Raw genomic sequence first — 24,125 nt, forward strand, 5'->3', positions numbered from 1 at the left:
TCTTTGATCCATTTTGAGTTTATTTTTGTGAATGGTGAAAACGAATGGTCAATTTTCATTCTTTTCCATGTGGCTTTCCAGTTTTCCCAGCACAATTTGTTGAGGAGACTTTCTTTTCTCTGTTGTATGCCCTCAGCTCCTTTGCCGAAGATAAGCTGTCCATAGATGTGTGGTTTTATTTCTGGGCTTTCAATTCTGTTCCATTGATCTGTGTACCTCTTTTTGTACCAGTACTATGCTGTTTTGATTACTGTAGCTTTGTAGTATGTTTTGAAGTCAGAGATTGTGATGCCTCCAGCTTTGTTCTTTTTTCTCAGGATTGCTTTAGCAATTCGGGGTCTTTTGTTGCCCCATATGAATTTTAGGATTCTTTGTTCTATTTCTGTAAAGAATGTCATTGGGATTCTGATTGGGATAGCGTTGAATCTGTAGATTGCTTTAGGTAGAACGGACATTTTAACTATGTTTATTCTTCCAAACCATGTGCATTGAATGTCTTTCCATCTCTTTATGTCATCATCAATTTCTTTCAGGAAATCTTGTAGTTTTTGTTGTATAGGTCCTTCACTTCCTTGGTTAAATTCACCCCAAGGTATTTTATTCTTTTTGTTGCGATTGTGAACGAGGTTGTGTTCTTGAGTTCTTTTTCTGTTAGTTTGTTGTTAGAGTATAGAAATGCTACTGGTTTATGTAAGTTGATTTTATACCCTGCAACTTTGCTCTAGTTGTTGATTATTTCTAATAGTTTTCTGATGGATTCTTTGGGGTTTTCTGTATATAAGATCATGTCATCTGCAAACAGTGAGAGTTTCACTTCTTCATTGCCTATTTGGATTCCTTTTATTTCTTTTTTCTGACTAATTGCTCTGGCCAAAACCTCTGGGGAGGGCCTTTTTTGCCCTTACTTCTTCCTCCTGGGGCATAGATGTGATAGCAGGAGCATCAGCAGCCATGAGGTAACTGTGAGGATGAAAACAACATACTAATAATGGAAGAATAGAATGATAGAAGGAGCCTGGGTCCCTGATGACCATGGCTTCTAACCTTGGCTGACCATGCCAACCCTGGACTGCTTACCTCTGGATTCCTTTCATGTATATAGCAATTACACATTATATGTTTCTGTTATTTTGGGTTTTCTATTACATATAGTCATATCGAATCCTTACTGATAGATAATGCTTAAAAGTGGGTGGCATCCAAGAATGTCAAAATATGTACGCATGAGGTTATTCATTGCTGCATTGCTTGTAATTGAAAAATATCTGAAACAATTTAAATACCCACACATATGGTATTGGTTGAATAATTGTGGTGTATCCACCCAATGGAGTTCTACACAGCTGTAAAAAAGAATGAGGATGATATCTGATGGACTTATGTGGGGCTGATTTCCACTACATATTGTCAAAGTAGGATGCTGTCTTTTGTGTAGGAAAGGAGAGGAAAAAAGAAAAGATACATGTATTTGCTCATTTGTGCCAAAAAAAAAAAAAATGCTAGAAGGATAAAACAGAAACTAATGAGATTGGTTAGTCACAGGAAGTGGATGGGAATGGGGCTGAAGGAAGAGAAAGAATTCGGGGGCGGGCGCATTTCTCTAGTCTACTCTTTTGTACAGTTCCGACTTTTGGAACCATGTTAATATTCATGTACTCAAAAGAAAAAGGAATAAAGTCAACAAGATTCGGGAAAAATCTTTAAATGAGATACAAGTGAAAATAAATGCACTGAACCACAGTCACGTGACACTTGATGATGGGGACACGTTCTGAGAAATGTGTCAGGCAATTTTGTCATTGTGTGAACATCACAGAGTGCACTTACACAAACCTAGAGGTATGGCCTGCTACACACCTAGGCTACATGGTGCTAATCTTATGGGACCACGGTTGTGTTTGTGGTCTATCATTGACCGAAACATCGTTACACGGCACATGACTGTATATTTCAAATGAAATACACAACCACGCTGAAAGGAAGGGTAGGGAGAGCTGACAGTGACTTTGGAACACAGTGTTTGGATGAAAGACTAAAGAACTCTGTGTGAGTCTTAAACTGTAGGTGGTCGGTTTCTTTTTTGCGGATGTGTAGCTTAGCAATTCTGAAAGTACTTACCGTGTATTCCAGGACTGAGCAAAGAAGTAAATTTATTGTGCATAATGGGGGCCTGGTTTCTCGCTGACAGAGAAGGGGGTTACATATATGGACGCAGAGCGGTCTAATGAACTCTGCAGGGTCGGATTAGAATTGGAGGTACGAGTGGTTTTTAGTATATATATATATATAGTATATATATATATATATATATAGCACACATATACATACATACTTGTGTATATCTATAGACAGGAACATGTATATTTTATATATTTATATGGTTGTATATATGTAGTTTATAAATACATAAATATATAGATATTTATATAGATATTACTTGCATATAGATATATCTACATATTTATAAATATAGATATATGTATAAGTATAGATATAGCTATGTATTTATACAAGTTTAAGGTATATACTTGTATATGTCTGTGTCTATCTATGTGTTGAGAGAGAGAAATATGGTAAAATGTTTACCTTTGGGGCATCTAGGTGAAGGGTTTATGGGAATCTTTTGTACAATTCTTGCAATTTTTCTGTATATCTGAAAGTATGTCAAAGTAAAAAAATTAAAACAAGGAAATCACAGTGGACGGCTCTGTCGGGCTGACGCTGAGGCTGGCACCCAGCCCTTCAGATCCTTGCGGCGTTCTCCTCCTTTTCCCGCAGCTGTCGCCCTTCTTAGTGTGGATCTACGGAGGAACCTCAGCTGCAGGTCGCACTGGGCACCTGAGTTCTCTAACTCCCTTCTCATTCATCTCTGGGAAGGGTCCCTAACTGGGGACAGGGAGCAGGAAGAGAGAAGGAGAGGGTGCCCTCCGTGGGGGCTGCGGCCGAGTCCTCAGGGGCTCTGGTGCTGCAGGAGCCCTGGATGAGGAGGTGTCTGTCTGGGTTCTGGCATGGGTGGAGGTGAGGGGTCCTGGCTGAGCCCTCAAGGGTCTTCTCTGTGCTCTCAGCATCTCACTCCCCCACTGCTCCTCCTGTCTTCCCAAAACAGGTGCAGGACGATTTTTTTCAGTGTAATATAGCCCTCCCACTTGTATTCTCTCCCTGGGGCTCGGATGGGGCATTTCTCCTATGTACTTCTTGTACTCCAACATGTGGCTTCTCAAGAGTTTCAGTGGTAATTCAATGCCATGGCCAAAGAAAGGGAAAAATGAGCTTCTCCCCTCCTTGGCCATCCAGCCCCTATTAGTTTGTAAATCTGTGTTCAGAGTGCTTGCTTTTGAGCCATTAGCGATTCAGGGTTTGGCAATGGTGTCAGGCAGAAGTGGGTTCAACACGTCACTCTGGTCCTTGGACCTCAGTTTTTCCCCTGCGAAGTGAGCATGATGGCAGCATTGACCTTACTGAGTGGTTTTGAGGACCAATGAGACCAGAACGTAGGTTATCAGAGCGCTCGACAAATGTTTCATAGTGCTTAGCACAGCACTTAGCAAAGCTTATCGTGGTGCTCAGCAAACGTGAGATGTGAGCAGCATAGCTGGCGATTTTGTGCGGCAGTGCAGAAGACAAGCCGTCGAGGAGGCCACATTGCTTCCTGAATCCAAACCCACCCTCCCTGGAATTGAACCAGTGAGCGCATTTGATAGATTTGATGGCCTTCAGATAAAGACATGGGTTTAATCTGCCTGGCAAATAGCCTTTCCCAAGCCTTTCCCACACAGTGTATCACTCGGGGCTCCCTGCCCTGGCCTGCTGCTGTCACTGAACTTTCTGCCTTTGCTGGACATGCTACTGCATCATTTTGATGTAATTTTCCAGAAAGCATCTTCTCCCACTGCCTCTCTGTGGTTAGTGTTAGGCAGCAACAGTTTGCTGATGTGGAGGGAAAGTCGTCTGCTTATTTTATTTTATTTTTTTTTGCTGAGGAAAATTGTCCCTGAGCTAATATCTGTGCCAGTCTTCCTCTATTTTGTATGTGGGTTGCCTCCACAGCATGGCCACCGATGAGTAGTGTGGGTCCACTCCTGGGAACCCAGGCCACCTAAGCAGAGTGCACCCAACTTAACCACTAGGCCATGAGTGGGACCTGAAAGTTGTCTGCTTTTTGAGGAGGAAACACTAGCAGGTTTTCATAAGCCCTGTGCAGGCCTCCCTTCAAAGATTGCCATTCGGAGACCTATTTCTATAATAATAAGGGTACGGGCACAACCCAAGGAGTTTCCCAAATAAGAGAGCTCCGAAACATAATTATTTGAAAGTACAAAAGCTTCTTATTCTTTTTGGGAAGTAAAATTATATGTAAGTATTTTCAGCAGGTCCTCTTATGCCAAAACTGCAACAAAAATTCACTCTCCATTACCAGCCTTGGTGGAAAATATTCACAGCTATTTGTGTTGACCCAGTTCTTTCAATATCTTCTTCTTGTATTGGTGTCTGCTTGTTGTGTGTGTGTGTGTGTGTGTGTGTGTGTGGTGTGTGTGTGTGCACATGTCTGAACATTTTGGGGGGTGTCTTTAAATAGTAGGTTTTGGTGCTTTGGCCAGTGGGGCATGTCCAACAGCTTTCTTGGGATATAATTCACATGAATTGTAATTCACCCATTTAAAGTGTACAGTGTTCCATGGCTTTTAGCATACTCACGGAGTTGTGCAACCATCGTCACAATCAGTTTTAGAACATTTTCATTACTCCAAAAAGAAATCCTCTACCTACTAGCAGTCACTCCCCATTTCTGCCCAGCCCTTACAACCCTAGGAAACCCCTAATCGACTTTCTGTCTCTATCAATTCACCTATTTTGGATATTTCGTACAGTGGAATTCTACAGTTTGTGATCTTTTACAGCTGGCTTCTTTCACTTAGCATGTTTTCCAGGTTCATCCATCCTGTAGCCGTATCAGCACTTCATTCCTTTTATGGCTGAATAGTATTCCACGGTAGGGATAGACCATGCTGTGTTCATCCATTCATCAGTCGATGAACATTTGGGCTGATTCCACTTTTTGGCTATTATCAATAATGCTGCTATGAACATTCACATACAAGTTTTTGTGTGGATGTATGCTTTCATTTCTTTTGAGTACATATCTAGGAGTGGAGTTGTTGGGTCATATAGAAACTATGTTTAACTCTTTGAATGACTGTCAAACTATTTTTCAAAGGGATTGCATCATTTTGCATTCCCATCAACAGTGTATCAAGGTTCAATTTCTCCACATCTTTGTCAAAACTTGTTATTTTCTGTCTTTTTTTTTTTGCTGAGGAAGATCTGCCCTGAGCTAACATCCACTGCCAATCTCCGCTGTTTTTTTTGTATGTGAGCCACCCCCACAGCATGGCCACTGACAGACGAGTGGTGTACATCTGAACCTGGGAACTGAGCCCAGGCCACTGCAGCAGAGCATGTCAAACTTAACCACTAGGCCACCGGAGCTGGTCCTACCTGTCTTTTTTGTTACAGCCATCCTAATGGATGCGAAGTGGTATCTTGTTAGGGTTTTGATTTGCATTTCTCTCATGACTAATCATGTTGAACATATTTTCATGTGCTTATTGGTCATTTGTATATTATCTTTGGAGAAATGTCTATTTAGATCCTTGGCCCATTTTTAAATTGGGTTGTCCTTTATTACTGAGTTGAAATAGTTTTTTATATACTCTAGATACAATTCTCTAATCAGATATATAATTTGCAAATATTTTCCCCCAGTCCATTGGTTATCTTTTTGCCTTCTTAATGGTATCCTTTGTAGCACACAGTTTTACATTTGGATGAAGTCCAACTTATCTATTTCTTTCTTTTGTTGCTTGTGCTTTTGGTGTCATATCTAAGAAGGCTTTACCTTGCCCAAGGTCATGAAGATTTATGCCTTTATTTTCTTCTAAGAGTTTTATAGTTTTAGCTCTTACAGTTAAGTCTATGATATATTTTGAGTTAATTTTTGTGTATATAACGAGCAAGAGATCTAACTTCATTTTTTTGTATGTGGATATCCAGTTGTCTGCATTTTTAAAATATAGAAATAGTTCCAGGCCAGTTGGTAAACAGTGTCCTGTCTTTGCTCTGGCCCTTCCTGGGGACCACCTGGACGTTCCCGTGACTCACAGTCTGACCCCTCACTGCCTGGCCCAGCAGGAGGCCTCAGCACCCTGCAGTTCTGATGTCAGCGGGATCCTGGTTGTTAAATATTTCGAATGTCACACCTATGTGTTGGGGTGTGTTACGATGCATTCTCAGGGGTGGAGATGCTAATATCGATGGAGAGGTGTCCCATAACTTGCGGTTAATAATCATGTTTTGGACCTTGAGGGAGTGTTGCTGGAGCAAAGAGAAACACCAGCTTTTCTGTAATTATCAGGCCAGTGAGGACTGGAACAAGAGTGGACCCTGGCCCAGCATGAGCTCAGCAGTTGCGTGACAGCCTGTGAGCCAAAGCTCTCAGAGGCGGCAAGAAGAAAATATTCCACTGTGGTTTCTCCACAGGCAAACTCCTGGTCCATCTTTTGCTCCCATCACAAAAGTCCCATCTGAGGACCCGGGAAATTCCCTGGGTGGGTTCCCCCTCTGCCTCCCTCAAGGGGAGATCACCTGATTCTCCCTTTGTGAGGGAGTCTGACTGTCCCCAGCGTGGTGGGGTGGAAGGAGCCTCTCTCTTTCTGGGAAAGGTTGAAGAGTCGAGACAGTTTCCTTAGAAGCCCCCATTTGCAGATCGGTCCCCCCAGTGCCTGGTACCTCCTATGCCCCAGGGACTGTGCAGCTCCCCAGGCCATGAGAGGGCCTCTGCCCATCCACGGGGGGGGCTCTGCCTCCGTTGGCCCCTCTGTCCCCTCCCTCCACTTCCCTCTTTGCTCAGCCTCTCTCTCCTGCAGTGTCTTCGTTCCACCTTTCTGGATAATTATATTTTTGGCAATGGCCCTTCTGCGTGCTGTGGAGCAAGCGGTCAAGTCTATGGCCTTTTCCCAAGTACTATTTCCAGCTGGGCTGTGCCATCCTGTTCTTCCGCTGTATTCCAGGACATGAAAGGTCAGGGCTTTGCCGGGAGGACAGACCTGGTGTGGAGGCTTCCTGGCCTGACTGGTATGTGGACAATAAAGGAGCATCTTAGGGAAGTCAGTGAGAGCCTACGACAGGCCCCCTGGCCCACCCCTCACTGATGGACCTCATCAGTGGTCCTGACTGCTCCTGAATATGTGGGGGGTTTGGAGGGACCACGTGTATATTTAGGGTGCTCAAGGAAGGCAGGGAGAGGACACAGGACAACTAAAAATGGAGTGGCTGCTGCCTTCAAACCACACTCTCATGCTGACTTCATACAGGAAAACACGACAGGTCCTTGTCTTTTATCATGAATACACTTTATAATTATAAAATTATAGTTATAATTTTACACTTTATAATTTAAATATATTTAAAATTATTATAATTGATAGTTATTAAAATGTTTTTAAAAACTATATTTATAATTATGATGATTAATAATTCTTCTTTTATAACATACTTGCAAGTGATGCTCCTAACAATCTCAAAGACATTTATAGGAAAAGCCCAATTTTCTTGTTGAATTCCAGGGCACCTAGGCATCCCGTGAATACGTGTTGGGTGCTCACTAATAGTAGGGCCAGGGATGCTGCACCCAGAGCCAAGACAATCCCCAGCCAAAGGTGCATCCTCCAGCTCAGGCTCAGGTGTAGAAGGGGACGAGAGGCGGAGGGGCAATGAAGAGAAGGGGAAATGTACCTGAGCCTCCCAGTCCAGCCACATCCTCCTGCCCTTTGTCATCCTCCCAAGACACTGGGATCCAGCTCTTGTCAACCCCGTGTGCGCAAGCTTCTTGAATGAAGGCACCAGACCTCCACAGCACCCAGCAGTGTCCCAGCAGATATCAAGGCCACGGGATAAATAGGACCCTGAATTACTCATTTTATCTGAAGCTGTTTACGGGAAAAGCTTCCTTTATAACATGACAAACAGGGAAATGTCACGGAGGAGATGCAAACTCCTGCAAAGATAACAAGTGAAGACAAAAGACCTCGCCCACTTCTGGAGGCCCACTTTGGGTCTGGCCTCAGATTCCTCAGGCTGTGCACTCATGCCCCCTTTACCTAGGACTACGGGTGGGAAAGCTTGAGAAGCTGTGGTGTGACCGGCACCCATCTTACAATGGGATCAGATGGCGACTCTGGGCCTGGAAGGGCTGAGAGGCTGTCTGCCTTTGATTTTGGACTTTGGTGAAGTGACCGATTACTCTCCCTTCTCACCTGGCTCCCAAACCTCTTCACGGATCTCCCTTCCCTTGCTCCTCCTGCACCCTTCCGCTGCCACTCTAGATGTGGACTGACCGTGTCTGCCAGACTCACTTCCCCGCTTTCTGTGATCTTAGCACCATCACTTTCTTTAAGGAACTTCCTCTCCCTGCCACACCCCCAGCCACTGTGATTGGCCCAGCAATGAACACGTGACCCAAGCTGAGTCAATCAGAGCTCTTCCTCGGGCTTTTACAACTGAAACTAGGCAAGAGTTCTTTCCTTTGGATCCCAGCTCTAAGGCCATGGCCACAGAGGTAATGACGACTGTGTACCTGCCACTTGGAGACGTCTGAGACAGGAAGGGCAACACTGAAGCAGAAGCTGAAATGAAAACAGAAGGTACTAATGCTTTCAAATCTCTGGTCTACATCATAGAGTCTTCATGAGGATTAAATGAGTTAATACATATGCTGAGCACCTAGTATGTGCTCAATAAATAAAGTACTAGATATTATTATTATTTATCCAACCTTGTCTTCCCCAGTCACATGAACCAACAAGTCCCTTGTTTAGAAAAGACTGTTTGGACTGAGTTTCTGTCTCTTACACCCAGGCACCCATATTCTCAGGATCCATGAATATCTTTTCTTAGAAAGGAAAGCAGGTGCTAAATTAAGTCACACAGATGTGTCAGTGACGGTAGTAGCTAGCCTCCAAGATGGCCCCAAGGACCCCTGCCTCTTGGTATTCCTGCCCTTGTACGGTCCCTCCCATACTGAACGGGCTGACTTGCATAACTACAGTAGGAGATTGAGGAAATGATGGAGTGTGACTTTCGAAGCTGGCTCACAAAAGACCTTGTACCTTCTATCTTGCTCCCACTTGGGTCAGCTGCTCTGAGGGCCGATGGCTGCCATGTTGTGAGGACAGTCAAGCAGGCCTGAGGAAAGATTCATGGGGCCACAGCTGGGTGAGCAAGCCTTCTTAGAAGTGGGTGCTCCAGTCCCAGGCAAGCTTCCGGGTGACTCTAGCCCTGTATGACATCTTGACTGCAGCCTCATGAGAATCCCCAACCCAGAACCACCCAGCTAGGCTGCTCTTGAAATTCTGATGCCCAGAAAGTGTGAGATAAAAACCGTTTGTTGTTTTATACCACTGTTTTGGGGTAATTTGTTATGTGGCAATAGATAACAAATATGCTGCCTTAATGTTGGCTCGTGCCAAAGCAGGCTATGGTTTTGCATAGCATCTGGGTTCTTTTTGGCAAAAAGCTCTGTGTTGAATAATAACACTGTTACTTATTGAGCACTTACATGGTGTCTGGTGTTCAAGGCTTTACATACGTTATTGCCTCAGTGGAAAGTCTCCACAGCATCTGCGCGGTGGGTACCATTATTATGCGCCTGGCAGTGTAGTGATTTGGAGTGCAGGCTCTGGAGCCAGGCTGCCTGGGTTAAATGCTGTCCCCACCACTCTGTGGGGGTGTGGGCTTGGGTGACTCACATCTCTCTGAGCCTCAGTTTCCTCAGCTGTAAAATGGACAGGATAATAGTACCTACCTCCTAGGACCTTGTGAAGGGGGAATGACTGAATTCACGTGCTTAGCACATACTCTCTGCTCAATAAACGCCAGAGGGCATAATTTACAGAGGAAGGCACTGCAGCTTAGAGCAGCTAAGCTCGCTTACCCGAGGTGCCTTGGGAAGCAGTGGTGCTGGAATATGGGCTCCCAGCATCTCAGTCTTGGGGAGCAGCGCTGCCCATTAGAAACACAAGGAGAGCCAGAGACACGTCATTGAAAAATGTCTAGTGACTGTGTTAAAAGAAATAGTATAAAAATACAGGTGAAATTAAGTTTAATAATATACTTTATTTAACTCAATAGATCCAAAATATTATTTCAACATGTAAGAAACATAGAATTACTGTGATACTTTCCCTTCTTTTTTTCTTTTTCTAAATTTTGTCTTGGGTGAGGAAGATTGTGGCTGAGCGAACACCTGTTGCCAATCCTCCTCTTTTTGCTTGAGGAAGATTGTCGCTGAGCTAACATGTGTGCCAACATTCCTCTATTTTGTATGTGAGATGCCTCCACAACATGGCTTGATGAGTGGTGTGCAGGTCTGCGCCCAGGATCCAAACCCGTGAACCCCTGGCAGTTGAAGCAGAGTGTGCGAAATTAACCACTTTGCCACTAGGCTGGCCCCTGTTTTTCCTTTGAATGTACTGGATCTTTGAATTCCAGAGTGTATTTTGTGCCTGCAGCATCTCCAGGTTAGGAGGAGCCACATTTCAAGTGCGCCACCGCCCAGGTCTAGAGCTGCGTCTTCCCCTCCGCGCTACAGGCTCCCTCGTGTGCCCAGACCCAAGAACGAGTGTCTGCATCCGTACCCGCCTCCTCCACCCGTCCCGCCGCAGGCCGGGTCAGGGCCCTCCTCCTTATGCATGCGTACAGCATCTTCACAGTCCAGCACAATTATTATTATTAAATTATTTGTTTCTAGTAGATTGAAAGCTTCAGGGGTGCAGGGATTTTTTTCATACTGTGTCTTCCCGAGTGATAAATATTGTTGAACAAATGAATGAATAAAAATAAGTGAATGAGACAGTTCTTGCCCTCAAGGGCTCCTACCTCCAAAATATTGTGCCCATTCAGAACGGTTGATCTGCTATCCTGCCTCCCTTCCTTCCCCTTTTCCTGCCTCCTACCTCCTCCTCTTCTCCCGTCCTCCCTTCCTCCACACCGCCCCTCCTCCCCTCCCCCTCCCCCCTTCATGAGATGTCCCTGAGTTTAGTGGGGATCAGCTGTGAGGTATGCTCTAAGAGATCAGTTACTCTTAATAAAGTCCTACATTTTTGAATTACATGTATCCCTATGCTGTGAAATACCTGGAAGGGCATGTGGACAGAGGCTGTGGCCATGAGGAACCCAGTGTTACTCACAGCTGACCATGAACATGCTTAAGGCTGGAGGAAGGCGCAAAATACGCCTTCAGCCCTGGCAAGATCAGCCTCAGGGTGGCGCTTGGCATCTTTACCCTCGAACTTTCTCATTCCTTCCTTTCCTGCCCACCCCCCTACCCCCAGCATCCTCCCTCCCACGTATCCCATGGAGGTCCAAGGCTCTAAGACTGTTCCTGAACCCATTCCGGAAGGGGCCATGGTTTACCCAGGAGTGTCTAGACCAGCGCTTCTCACATTTTAATGTGTACACACGTCATCCAGAGGATCCTAGGAAAATGCAGATTCTGATTTAACGGATCTGGGAGGGGCCCGAGAGTCTGCATTTCTGACACGCTCCCAGGTTGATGCTGATGCTGCTGGTCCAGGGACCACATGTCGAGTAGCAGAGATCTAGAAGGAGGACACGCCTTTCTTCTGCTAATATGGATGGTCTCTTACAGCGAAATGTTGGTGCATAACTGTACTGACAGGCCTTTTCCACCAGGACTGAAGATGAGGAGGAAGGAAAGGAGGAGACAGAGAGCCCATCCTGCCCTGTACTTACTGAAAAAAATACCCTCAAAGGCAACAGAGTCAGGGCTGTGTCTGATCCAGCCACTCACAGGCGCCTGCACTCAGCTCCATCTCCCCAGGAGAAGCAGGTGGGCTGCAGCGAGAGCTGGTGTGCTGGGGCCGCCTACACTCTTGGCCTGTCCGAGACAGGATCTGGCCCAAGTGCGTCAGGGAGGTGAGTGGGGTGGGGACAAAGTGGCGTCACAGCTGCAGAGCACTCCACCCTGAATCCCGATGCACCAACAAGCGGGAGACTCCGCTGCAGATGACCGCTGGAATCCAGAAGGCCTGGGTCGGAAGGCTGGCTCTCCCTCTTATTGGGCTCGTTGAGCAAGTAGCTGACCTTACGTTTACCCATCTACTAAATGGGGACAATGAAGCCTATTGCCTAGGGTTGTTATAATTAATAAAAATAGTATTTGTAATTTATTAGGTAATTACTATGCATGAGGCAAATCATTATGCATGATGCATTGTTCTAAGTATGAATTAACTCATTAATTCTCCCAACAGTCTATGAGGGAGGTAAAATTACAATTATTCTTTCTTTTTTATGAGGGAGCAAAGCTCAGAGCAGGGCAGTCAGTAGCCCAGGGTCACACTGGGAGTGATGGAGCTGGAGTCTGAACCAAGGCAGTGTGACCGCGGGGCCCACCCTCTGGACCACCACCCCCGAGGTGCGTGGTCTGGCACACAGGTGCTTCATGAATCTCTGTGGGTGCCCCGTGAATGAATGAATGACTCATTCTCACTTTTGCTGTAAGATCCAGAGAAGTTGCTTTCTCTCTGGCTCTCTCATGCAATTTAGCTGTTTAAAAACAAAAAAGCTTTTTGAAGCGCTAACACGTTCACATGGTTCACAAGGAGCAAAGGGCAGTAAACTGAAAAATACTCCTCCTGTCCTTGAGCCCCAGTCGCCCAGGTCCTGTCGCTGAGCAACCACTCTTACCAGCTTCTCATACAAACAAATCAGATGGTAACGTACCATGTGGAATGTCCTGCCTCGATTTTTTTCACTCCGTGGAGATTGCTCCACGTTACCAGAAGAGTTTCTGAAACTCCCCCACCCCCTTAAGGCTTCGTCTCTTCATCTGTGCCGTCCTCACACATTAAACCATTGTGAACACGAACTAAAATGCATGGGAAGGGCTTAGCGTGGAGTCTGCATTATAATAATAAGCGTTTGACTCCATCTTATTTATTTTATTTTATGTTTTTTAAACAGGGTAAAGGAAGTGAGAGCTGAAACAGCTTCCACTCTGGACAGGCCACTGAGGCCGACCCACGGCTCTTGAAGGTGACGGGACCTCCTGCTGGTGTTCGTGCATGGAGAATGAGGCCTTCACCCCAAAGACGGGAAGGGAGGGAGGAGCAAAGGAGAATATGGACAAAGAGGACTTCAAAGCCGCTCTGAAAAATAGAAACTGAAGCCCCCACTCCACGCAGGCCCACTCTCCCCCTCAGAGGCCTCGCCAGCACTGAGGTCGACACCACCTGACTTCACACCCTTTTCCTCCACGCCCCAGCGTCAAGTCAAGCAGAGCCGGGCAGGAGGAGAGAAGTGAGTGCTGCTGGTTCACAGAGAGCCTCCAGATTCCACGCTGCAGTGATGAATAATGTACAAATCCCAGAAAACAGAGCTCCGGGGAGTCTGGGCCTCTTATCCCCTCGATGTGAGAAAGGGGAGCAGGGCGCCTAGCCTGCTGGATCTGCAGAGGGCTGGGCCAGTCTGTTAGCCAGCCAGGTGGCCTGCCAGGCTGCATAGGCCTCCCTGAAACCAGGCCTCAGGCTGGCAAGGATGTCCTGGACCCACAATCTGGCCATGAGGTGTCTGTCTCTGGCTATCATTAATCCACTTCTCCCCTCCTGGCCCTCAAAATCCCACTTTTGAAAAAAGAGAACATTAAAATAACAGTAATGTCATTTTCATCTAAACGCATTTTTATCACCGTGCAAAAGATTTTTTTAAATTACCCCTGGAAACTCCCGCTATCTAATAATTATCAGAAAAAAAGGGGGGGGGGGAGCCCACAAGAGGGAGGGAAGCTCTGCTTTGTCAGGGAGAAGAAAATAAAGAGAAATCAGCCCAGCTTCAAAGGGCGCATTTCCATAATTGCCCTGTAACTTTGGCAAAATAAATCTGAGCGGCTGAGAAAAGCACAATCTTTCAGATGAGTGCGCTCGAAAGGCCCCGGAGGGCTGTGGGCCCACTTGTTAGCGGCCGGGAGCAGGGAGAGAATGCAGGGCTCACCACCCTGCACAAAAGCCATGAAATCACAGCCCGCCCGGCCTGGACGGCCCGGCCCAGAGTAAGACCTTACCCTGCCCTTGTCTCCCTCCTGCTCCCTGACATGGGATGTGTGCGCGCACAGACACACACACACACACACACACACGCACATACACACACACTCTCCCAGGGAAAGCAACCAAGTAAATAAATAGACGCATTTATGTGCACAGAAGGGCTGGCAGCACTTAAGAGGTGGCAATAATTATGAGACAAAACCACAGGAGTTAAGCTTTCATCTGCAAGAACATTCCAGTAACCTGCTCCTGATATAAATATCCGGGGAGAGAGGCCCCAACTTTCGAGACACACATGTTCTTTGGGGTTGACTCTGTCCTACTCGTCCGAGCCGGTCCCACCTCCAGTGGCTCACGGGCCCCAGGCTGGGCTGAACCCACTCTCTCTTTTTCCCAGGCTGGCATAGTTTCCTGTTTGCATTCTCTCACCCCGACTTCCCCCTTCCAGGGCCAAAAGTTTTTAAAGAACAAAAGTGTCCCACTTAGCACCCTGCTTTAATGTTTCTCTCCACAAAGCTGTGGTTTCTGGGAGAAAATACCTGGAGGAAACTCGCTCCTCCCTCGACTCCACGGTTTTGCAACCTCGGCACTGTTGACATTTTGGACCGGGTAATTCTCTGTTGGGGGGACTGGCCTGTTCCTTGTAGGACCTTTGGCAGCAACCCTGTTCACGACCCATGAGATGCCAGTAGCACGCCCACCAGATATGACAACTGAAAATCTCTCCAGACACTGCCGATGACCTGGGAGCGGGGAGGGGGTGCTCACCCAGCCGAGAACTACTGTTCTACTCTCAGGAGCTTTCCAGGTCTCTCGCCCCTCCCCGCTCAGGAAGAGAGGCCTCGTGGGGTCTTCCACCCAAACTTTCAGGATGGCCTTTGGAGGGGCTGGAGCCTCTGTTCAGGGGCGAGCTGCATCAAAGGTGGGTTGGTCACACAATAGATGGACATTTTTAATGTGGTCAAGTTGGCTGGCTGGATGGGATGACAGAGGCCAATTAGGATCAGGAGGTGGTGTCTGGAGAGGTTAAGGGCCCCCTCCATTATGCTTAATCCTGGGCAGCCTTGGATGTGTAAGAAAGTTTGGGTAAACTCATCAAATCCCGTGCCCTCCATTTTGCAGATGGTGAAAGTGGGGCCTCGGGAGAAGACGAGACCTGCCCCCACTCAAGTTGGAGACAGCTCTATGCACAGACACAATTTTTATACCCCTGCAATTGCCCATTTTCATTTGATGGAGGTAGAGAGTACGTGTGATCAGGAATTACAGGATGCAGAGGATGTTTCTAGAAAGATATAAACAATTAGAACCAAAGCGAGTTCCTGACAGAAACTCCCAGCAAACCAGTGAAGAGGTCTGACATCTCATTCCTACCCAAGCATTCAATCCCTCTTGCGAACCTTCCAGAACTCAGGCCTAAGACAGTGGAACCTTTGGTCCTACCTCCCACCAGGTGCCCAGAGAACATCTGCCCAGTAGGTGAGGCCCTGCCCTCTCCTCACTCCTCACCGGGGGCAAGTGAGTGGCTGTAGCCTCCCTTCCTCTCTGCAGTTTCTGCTGCGCTGGCCCTTCCATGTCGCCTTCTGGCTGGACCCTGCTCCCTCGTGCCTGTGCGCAACTGAAAATAAATCCACTGGGAACTGCGGATGTGCCAGTCCCAGAGGTGGGCCATCACGCTGGGAGATAATTTTGTTCTCCTCTGGCTCCCTGGCCTGCTGGCACACCCCCACCTCCAGCTCCTTGCGGATAATGAGGGAAGCAGTGACACACTCTCTCTCCTCTGACCTGACTGATTATCCCCACACACCGTGGAATGCTTTGCATAACCAGCCTGGACAGCAGGTACCCCTTCCAGGCAGTGATTGACATATTTTATTTCTAATTGAAGCTTAATCAGGACCAAGGATGGGATTCCCATAGATTCACTTCCTCTCATTCTCTCTCTGGCTTCCCTCTCTCTCTTTCTCTCTCTCCCATTGCTTCCTTTTTCCTTTTTAAATTTTAGGGCTGGAGGCTAAAGGATGGAGGCGGTTCCCAGGATTCCTGAAAGGAGGGAGATGAGAGGAGGACCAGGGTGGAGGTCCATGGAGGATGATGAAGACCTGTTCCCTGGTGAAATGAAAGGACTGGGAAAGGGAACAGGCTCTTCTTCCCCTTTTAGCTGAAAAGTCCATGGGGTTCTTCTTGGTTTTGATCATGTTATCTCATGAGGGTCACCTTACGGCCATTTGGAGGGCCCATGTGCTCTATGGGTGGAGAAGACACAAACACATGGGAAGTGCTCCCAGGTTCACGCCGTCTCTCCTCCGGCACCCGCACACACTGCCCTTTCACTGGGCGCAGAATTGGTGTGTCGGAGGACCGTTATCGCTGGAATGGGATGGTGAAGAGCTGACCAAACCCAAGGTTTTCGCTGGAGAGATACCAGGGATGGCGATATACCTCTCTGTTCCGCCCGGCCCCTCCACCCCCTACCCTCTGACACATGCATTTTTTCCTCCCTCGCTGCACCCTCAGTGTGCAAAGCCAGCTGACCTCTCTGTCACCCCTTCTTCCTGCTGCACCCCTGCCTGAGAACTTTCCTTTCCCCCTGGGTTGAGCTGGTCTGGAGATGCCTGATGCAGACACCTCACTTTTAGGGCGGTTGGGAAGGGATGGCCAGAATATTGCCTGGAATTTGAGGAGTGGGGGCTGAGATTCTGGAATATAATTATAAGACTAAGGCTGTTTCCCCCACCTACCACACATCAGCACTGGGCATGCTTTGTCCCTCATCCTCACAACCACCCTGAGAGGTAGGTGCCCTTATTCTCATTTTACAGATGAGAAAATAGGGCACAGAGAAGTTAATTATCTGCCCAGAGTTTCACAGGACAAGTCGGGGAACTAGGTCTGTGCTTCAGAGAAGCTTGTGAGGCACTAGCTGAAGGGCTGCCAGGGGTGTTGCCCACGTAAAGAACTCATGCTGACCAGGGGCCGCTTCCATTCAAGGCTCAGACAGTGGGAGCGGGCTCCACCTGAGGGGGCGGGGGGGGGGGGGGGTAGCGCCCAGGGTCAGAGCATAAGCACAGTCTGAGCCCGCCACCTGGGAAGAAGCCTGAACCCCAGTAACATCATTAACAAAGAGTGGGAAGAGGGGGAGCCGCGGCCACATCTCGGGCCTCCGGGGCAGGCGCTGGCTGGAGGAGCGAGCCCCAGCTTCGGCACGTCTTTCCTGGTGTCGGCCTCTGCTTCACCAGCGTCCAGTGAGCCGAAGGGCTGCGGACTGACACACCCGCCGACAGACCCACCTTCCCACTCGCCCCTGGGGCGCCACCACACCTGCCCGCTCCGCCTCGATGGGGGTCCCCCGGAGGCGCGGTGCTGGCAGCTGTGCCCGCATGGACCTGTCCTTGCAAGACTCCTGCTCCTTCGGCTCCACCTAACCTCCAAGGTGCCCAGTATGACGCGGTGCCTGTTCCCTGGCTTCGGGTCTGCAAGCTCCTCCCAAACCTCTCCGGGGACCCGCGAGATTGTCACATGCCCCACCATGCGGGACAAACACCAGACATCTGGCCGCCCTGTAAATTCACTCACTAAACGTGGAGAGAGAGATAGTGAAAAGGTACCCCGCACTTCGCTCCCCAAGGCGTCCCTCTTGCAGCATTCCCTACAACTTCGCCAAGTCCAAGTTGGGCAAGGCCGGCGGACTGAAAGAGAAAAACCAGGGCGCGGAGGGGGCGCGACGCCCGCCGGGCTGGAGAGGCGCGGAGGCAGGCTCGGCGGCCCTTTCGTCCTGTAGAGGGAGCTCCAGCCCCAAATTTCCCGACTCCCTACCTCCCCTCCCCCTCCATCCCCGCCGGCCTGGAGCCCGAATCCCGGCTGGATGGTGCAACAGCCCGAATATGCGCCACCCCTTCGCCGGGGCCGCAGAGCGCTGCCCTTCCAGGGCACTTGGGGAACGCCCAGAGGGTGTCAGGATGCACAGATGCCACCAGGACGCTGGGCCCCCAACTCTCAATTTGGGCGGATCACGGTCACCCAGAAGAAAACCTGTGCACCCCTAGGCTCCTGGCTCCTCCATACACCCCCTACTCACCGCCACCCCACACCCTTCTGTCTATAAGCAGGAGTCTGGGGCTGCAATGTAGTAGGAACGGGGCTTGAAGCTGAGCTTGCACAGCCCCTTATGCAAGACTGAGAAAACCTCAATTGTGCTTACCTAAGAATGGGGGCGCAGGAGTTATGAGACCCTCCCCACCTCACCGCTCTGCGTCCAGAACCTTCTCTAAGTCTTTCTGCCATGTCACCAGAGAGGGCCCCATGACGCCGCGGTTGCTCCAGTGGCCCGGCCGGTTGGGCCCAGTTTCCCACCTGTGTCCTCCGCCCTCTCTCTCCGCGCCCCAGGCGCTGCTCCAGCCGCCTCTCCTCCCGCGGCGCCGGGGCCCCGCCGCGCGTCCCCTCCGCGCTGCTCGCTCTGCTCTCTGCTCGCCGCACGGTCCAGCTCTCTTTCTTTCTGCAGATTCTCGGGCGACGCTTCAAACATTGGAGGGGGTGGGGGCAGAACAAAACAAAAAGACCAAACGGATCCGGCCGGGGGCAGACAGGCGGGTTATAGTCAAAGTGGCAACAGCTCATTTATTTAGCCAAAAATAGATACTTTCTTGTACAATTTGGTTCACACATATGTACATTTTTCTGTATATACAAAAAAAGTCAGACACGCTTATTCTCACTGGAACTCCACCCCCCAAATCAACCGAACAAACCTCACAAACTTAGCTAAGGTGGGGCACAGAAGCGACCTGGGGAAGACTGAGGGAACTTGTTTCATTTCTTTTTTTGTTTGTTTAGTTTTCTTTTTTAGGTATTCATACACGGACATGCTTACAAGTCATAACTATACAGAGTGATTTTTTTTTTTTTACAATTATTACAACGATTTAAAAAATTTTTTTTAAAAAGAACTAGGATGAGGAGAGAGCCGATAAGACCAGAGCGGCGTCCAAATGATTCTGGGGCCTGAAAGAGAGAGGCAGTGGTAGAAAGGAGGGACAATTAGGGACGCCGACGCTGCCTAGGACTGGGGGGCCCGACCTGAGGCTGAGACCCGGGACAAGGGGGCGTCCCAGTGGAAAGGGATGTCCAGATGGAGATGCTGGTCTGCTGGCTCAACTATAGGATGGGTCGGAGGCGTCAGGAGCCGAGGACTGCGGCTGGAAGGAGGTGGCCACCCAGCCGCCGCCGGCTCTCAGGGCCTGCTGGCCCGGCCAGGCTCGGGTTTCCACAGCGCCGCACCCTGGGCCGCGCCAGGCGCCTGCACTGGGACTGCCGAGCAGTTTCTGGGCCCGCGGGGACAGGAGTGCGTTTCGTCTCCTTTTAAAGCGCGTCCCAGCTGCGTCCCCCGGGGCAGAAGCCCGCTTTCGCTCTGCGTTCTTTCCTCCCCGCGCCTGCCTGTACCCCCGCCCCATCCCCACCTGGAGGTCTCTTACCGCCTGGGTACGGGCTGGAAAGCTGTCTTGAGTAACTTTTTCTCCACTTCCAAGGCACTACAGCGATCTGAGGGAAGCCAGGAAGAAAGAGGAGGCCCTTTAGAGCGCTCCGTTCCCGCGCTCAGGGCCATGGGAGGCGGGCGCGGGGTGGCGAGCGCCCTGCGCCCCGGGGGCCCTGCCCAGACTCTGCCTGCCCCAGCGCGACCCCCAGGGTCCCCCTCCCCGCATCCTGCGCTCAGCAGTCACCTGTTCCGCTCTCGGGCTCCGCTGGCCGAGCGAAGGCGGCGGCGGCCGGGTGACCCGTGGCACCGGGAAGTCCCAGCAGGTGTGGAGGGCCCGAGCCGAGCAGGGAGAGCGGGTGCGGGCGTGGGGCAGGCGGCGGACCTGGGAACGGCCGGTTGCTCCAAGCGGGGAACTTGCCCAGCGGCGCTGAGACGAGTCTGTGAGCCGCGGCGGCGGCGGCCGGAGAGAGCTGCAGGGCTGGGGGCGCGACGGCGGCCCCGGGGGGAGAACCCCCCGCGCCCGGAGGCGAGCGGCGCGGGTTGTCTGGGCTTGTGGCCGTCTCGGCCAGGGACCAGATCTTGGGCTTCTGCAGGGCTGAGGCGGGCGCGGGGGCGGGGGCGCAGGGGTCCATGCTCGTGGGGGGCGAGGGCGGAGATGGCGGAGCAGCGGCCACCGGCGGTGGCGCTGGGGCCAGACTCAGGACCGGCAGTGGACGCTCCTCCAAGCCTTCGGAGCTGTCGTCCGAGTCGCTATTCTTGGAGTCTGAAATGGGTCCCAGGCTGAGGTCGCCTTCCCTGTGCACCGCCCCAGCCAGGGCCAGCTCAGGCCCCGCGGCCGCGCCGTCTAAATTCTCCAAATCGATCTCCTCTTCCTCGTCGTCGTCAGCCAGGCCGTCGCCCCCCGTGTCCTCCTCCTCCCCTCCGAGCTCCTCCTCCTCCAGCTCCAGTTCGCGTTTGCTGTCTTCTTCGTCCTCCTCCTCGTCTTCCTCCTCGCGCTCGCTCCCGTAAGCGTTGCCTTCCTCGTCGGTGCGGCTGCGGGGCGCCCACGTCATCTTGTTCTCTTTTTTGAGGCGCCGGCGCGCGTTGGCGAACCAGGTGGACACCTGGGTGAGGGTCATCTTGGTGATGATGGCCAGCATGATCTTCTCGCCCTTGGTAGGGTAGGGGTTCTTGCGGTGCTCGTTGAGCCAGGCCTTGAGCGTGCTAGTGCTCTCGCGGGTGGCGTTCTTGGGACGGGACGGGTCCCCGAACTGGTACTGGCCGTAAGGGTAGAAAGCAGGGTGCGGGTGCGGAAACGCGGCGGCTGCAGCCGGATGCTGCACCCCCGGGCTGTCCTTCAGCTCATACTGCGCGCCCTGTACGCACATGGAGAAGGAAGGGACACCCGCGGAGGAGGATAAGCACGAGCGGTGGCCGCCTCCACCCTCCCGGCCCAGGCCCCGCTAGTGTACTCCCGCGCGCTCACCTTGCCCGGCGCCCCTGCTCCAACTCCCCATCCCCGGCTCCCCGGGTGCTTACCAGCTGCGGGAAGATGGGCAGCTCGGCGGCGTAGGGCAGGAAGGCACCGTAGCCTTGGGCGGCGGCGGCCGCCGCTGCTGCCGCAGCATAGGGTGTTCCGTACACGGATGAGAGCACGTTGGACAGAGACCCGGAGGCTGCCAGCTCCGAAGCTCCGGCTCCCGGGGCGCCCCGGGCCCCAGCGCTGCCGCCGCCGGCGGCCCCCGGGCGCTCGGGTGGGTAGAGCGGGCGGATGTACTGGTATCCGAGCTGGGGGAAGGACATGGTGGCCCGCGGGGCACGGACGGAGAGGGGGTCCGGCCCCCGGGGCGGCCCAGCTCAGCGCCGCCCGCGGGCTCCGGCGCGCATCGGGGGCTGGGCCGGGCTGGGGCCGCGCTGCGCTGCGCTCCGCGTTTGCCTATTGATCTGCTCCCGCGGCGGCGGCGGCGGCGGCGGCGGCGAGGAGCCAGGTCAGGTCCGAACAGATTGGCGGAGATTCCCGGGGCTCCGGGCTCTGATTGACATTTCTACGGGCCCGCAAGCCCCTCCTCTCTGTGCGGCTCTCCCTCCTCTCGGCAGCCGGAGCAGCCTCTGCCCGCGCCGCGCTCCTCACTGCCCTCCTCTCCCCGAGCAGTGTCGCGCCTCGCTTCCTTCGCCCTCCTCTAGTTTTCACTCCCCTCCTCGCCCTTCCTCTCCCCTCCCCTCTCTGCACTCCTCTTCCCCCCAGGATCGCTTCCGCTCCTTCGGGCTTTCACTCTCCTGGACGCTAGGAAACTCTTCTCTCTCCTCTTTCCCTTTCTCGCTATTCCTTTTTCTCCCCTTTCTGTTCCCTTCACTCTTCTCTCTTTTTTTCTCCTTACTCAAACAGCACTCCCCCCGCGTCCACCCTTGGTCTCTGCGCTCTGGGCTAAGGCGGCCTAAAGTTGTGGACACTTAGGGTGCTATGCTGGGGGAGGGAAGTGTATGTCCGTATCTGCGTCTGTGTGTCCGCCCCCTCCCTCGCCCCCTCCCTCGCCCCCTCCCTCGCCCCCTCCCTCGCCCTTCCCCAAATCTCGGGTCTGACGTCGCGTCCTCTTATTCGACTTTTCCTCGCGTCTCCTTCCCGAGTCGCCAATCGCCGGGGCGCCTTCCAGGCGCGGCCGCCCACCCCCGCGGATCCTGTGCGCTGGGCGGGGCGGGGCGGGGCGGGAGCCAGGCGCTCAGAGTCCCTCCCCGCCCGGCCGGCCTGCGCCAGGAAGGGGCGCGGGAGGGGCGGGGACGCGGGTTAGTGGAGGGTCAGCTCTCCCCTCGCCCCTCGGCACCTCGCCGCTCGCCCCGGCTCGGGGCCTGGGTGGGAAGGAGATCTCCGTCTGGGGCAGGCACTGGGGCTTCACCCTGGCCGGGCCCCCTGTGCAGCTCGCACCTCCGGACTCCTGGCCACTCTCAGCGGCATGGCGGGGGAGCTAGAAGAGAGCGCGAGGGTCGGGGGCGGAGGGGTGGGTGGGTGCGTTCTAGTCCACTCTTCAAAGGCTATCTCACTACCCAGGGGGGCGAAGCAGCCCCCTACCCAAGAGGACCAAACCCTGAAATTTGCCACGTTAACGCAGCCTGTGTCCCAGTGCGAATCCCTTATCAGAAATGGCGGGCTCGGCCGAGGGTCTGGAGGGTGGACGCCCCGGGGTCCTGGGGATCCAAGACGGGAAGGTGGAGCCTGCAGTGCCATAGGCGGGTTGGGATGGTTGGGATGGGGAGGCGCAGAGGGCCGGGTCGAGGAGGCTCTAGGAACTTTCGGAGAGCACTTCGAGAAGTTTGTATACTGGAATTTTCGGTCTGCAGAGATCTTCGTTTCATTACCCCTTCCCCTGCTCTCTGGTCGCCGCGCCAACCTGTTTTCTTTCTACAAGGATCCTCCCACCATCTCGGGTAGGGATGGGAGGCAAGACTTTTAGTTTTATAGTGGGATATGTCCTAAATCAAACCTGAAACCCCGGTATCCGGGCGCCCACCTCCACGAATGAGGACGTGCAGCCGAGAAGGGGGTTGAAATTCGCTGAATCGCGGTGGCTCGGGGCTAAACGCTGTAGGCCGCAGCGGCGACCGAGGCACAGGCCAGGCCTTCGGCGGGAGCGCTCCGGGGACAACGGGGCGGTGGCTCTGCCCTGCGGTTGCCAGGTCCGGCTCGGAGGCGGAAACTGGCCGCCGCGCTCTGATAGATGAATCGAATCCGAATTCCACCAGAGTGGAGGGATCGGAGAGTCTTGGCCGGCTGTTTCTGGTCAGTTGGGGAATGAGCCCCCCTTGGGCACCCGGTTTTGATCCCACCCCCTACTCTCCGCCTCTTTCTACCAGTCTCCGCACAGGTCAGCGGCTCCAGTACGTGCGAACGCAGAGAAAATCGGGAAGAAGAGAAGAGAACGTTTAGGGGAGACCAGCTTTGGGGTTCGACTGGAGAAACTGAGTGTGGCCTTCTCAGATTGGCTCAAACTACTTCCCTTCTCCCCTCCCAACCCGAGCCTAGTGCCCAGCCTTGGCCTTAGCTGGAGCCTCTCCGGAGGAGGAGATGCCAGGGCAGCCCTGGCGTGCAAATGTTTCCCCGGCGCCTGATTTCGTTCACAGTTAAACCTGTCAGCCGAACGGCGTAGGGAATCACGGGCTCACCTTCTCGCGAAAAACCTCGTGGTTACAAAACTGAGGTAACAATATCTCCCGGAGCGCTTCCGAGGTGTCAAACCTCGAGCCTCGACGGACCCGTAATCCTAGCATTTGCACAGAGGGGTGGCACCAGCCCAGGGCGGAGCCAAGAGCGAGCTTCCGAGGTGGGGAAACTGGGGCTGCGCTTTCAGTGCTCCGATAGGACGCCCCATATTTAACTCAGCTCTTCCAGAAGGACACGAGAAAACAATGAGCCCCGGAAGATGCTCCTTCCGCATTAACCAGCTATCGACCTGGCTGCTCGGACTGCAGGGAGTGGGAAAGAGGCTGGGGCCCGGGCGAGGCTGTGAACCAGCCGCGCCGGCCCGGGGGCGCCCTTGGCCCAGAGGGCGAACCTCCAT

At 52.1% G+C, this 24,125-nt stretch overlaps 1 protein-coding gene across 1 annotated transcript; it reads right to left on the reverse strand.

The window, feature by feature from the left end:
• Window positions 1-18,714: 18,714 nt before the first annotated feature.
• On the reverse strand, window positions 18,715-22,093 carry IRX3 (iroquois homeobox 3). The gene is made up of 4 exons (XM_008513159.2): window positions 21,115-22,093; window positions 19,841-20,951; window positions 19,595-19,661; window positions 18,715-19,124 (listed from the first exon to the last, which is right to left on the reverse strand). The coding sequence occupies exons 1-4, from the start codon at window positions 21,376-21,378 to the stop codon at window positions 19,070-19,072; spliced, it is 1,497 nt and encodes a 498-aa protein (XP_008511381.2). The 5' UTR covers window positions 21,379-22,093; the 3' UTR covers window positions 18,715-19,069.
• Between the last annotated feature and the right edge of the window lie 2,032 nt (window positions 22,094-24,125).

Source organism: Equus przewalskii, chromosome 3, assembly GCF_037783145.1.
Source record: "Equus przewalskii isolate Varuska chromosome 3, EquPr2, whole genome shotgun sequence".
NCBI lineage: Eukaryota > Metazoa > Chordata > Mammalia > Perissodactyla > Equidae > Equus > Equus przewalskii.

Excerpts from the sequence above, each read along its gene's own strand:
- IRX3 (XM_008513159.2), bottom strand. The coding sequence starts at position 21,378 with ATGTCCTTCCCCCAGCTCGGATACCAGTACATCCGCCCGCTCTACCCA. Across the intron at positions 20,952-21,114 it reads TGCCCATCTTCCCGCAGCTG|GGCGCGCAGTATGAGCTGAA; the intron begins GTAAGCACCCGG and ends ATGTGCGTACAG. Across the intron at positions 19,125-19,594 it reads TTCCAGCCCGTACCCAGGCG|GCCCCAGAATCATTTGGACG; the intron begins GTAAGAGACCTC and ends TCTCTCTTTCAG.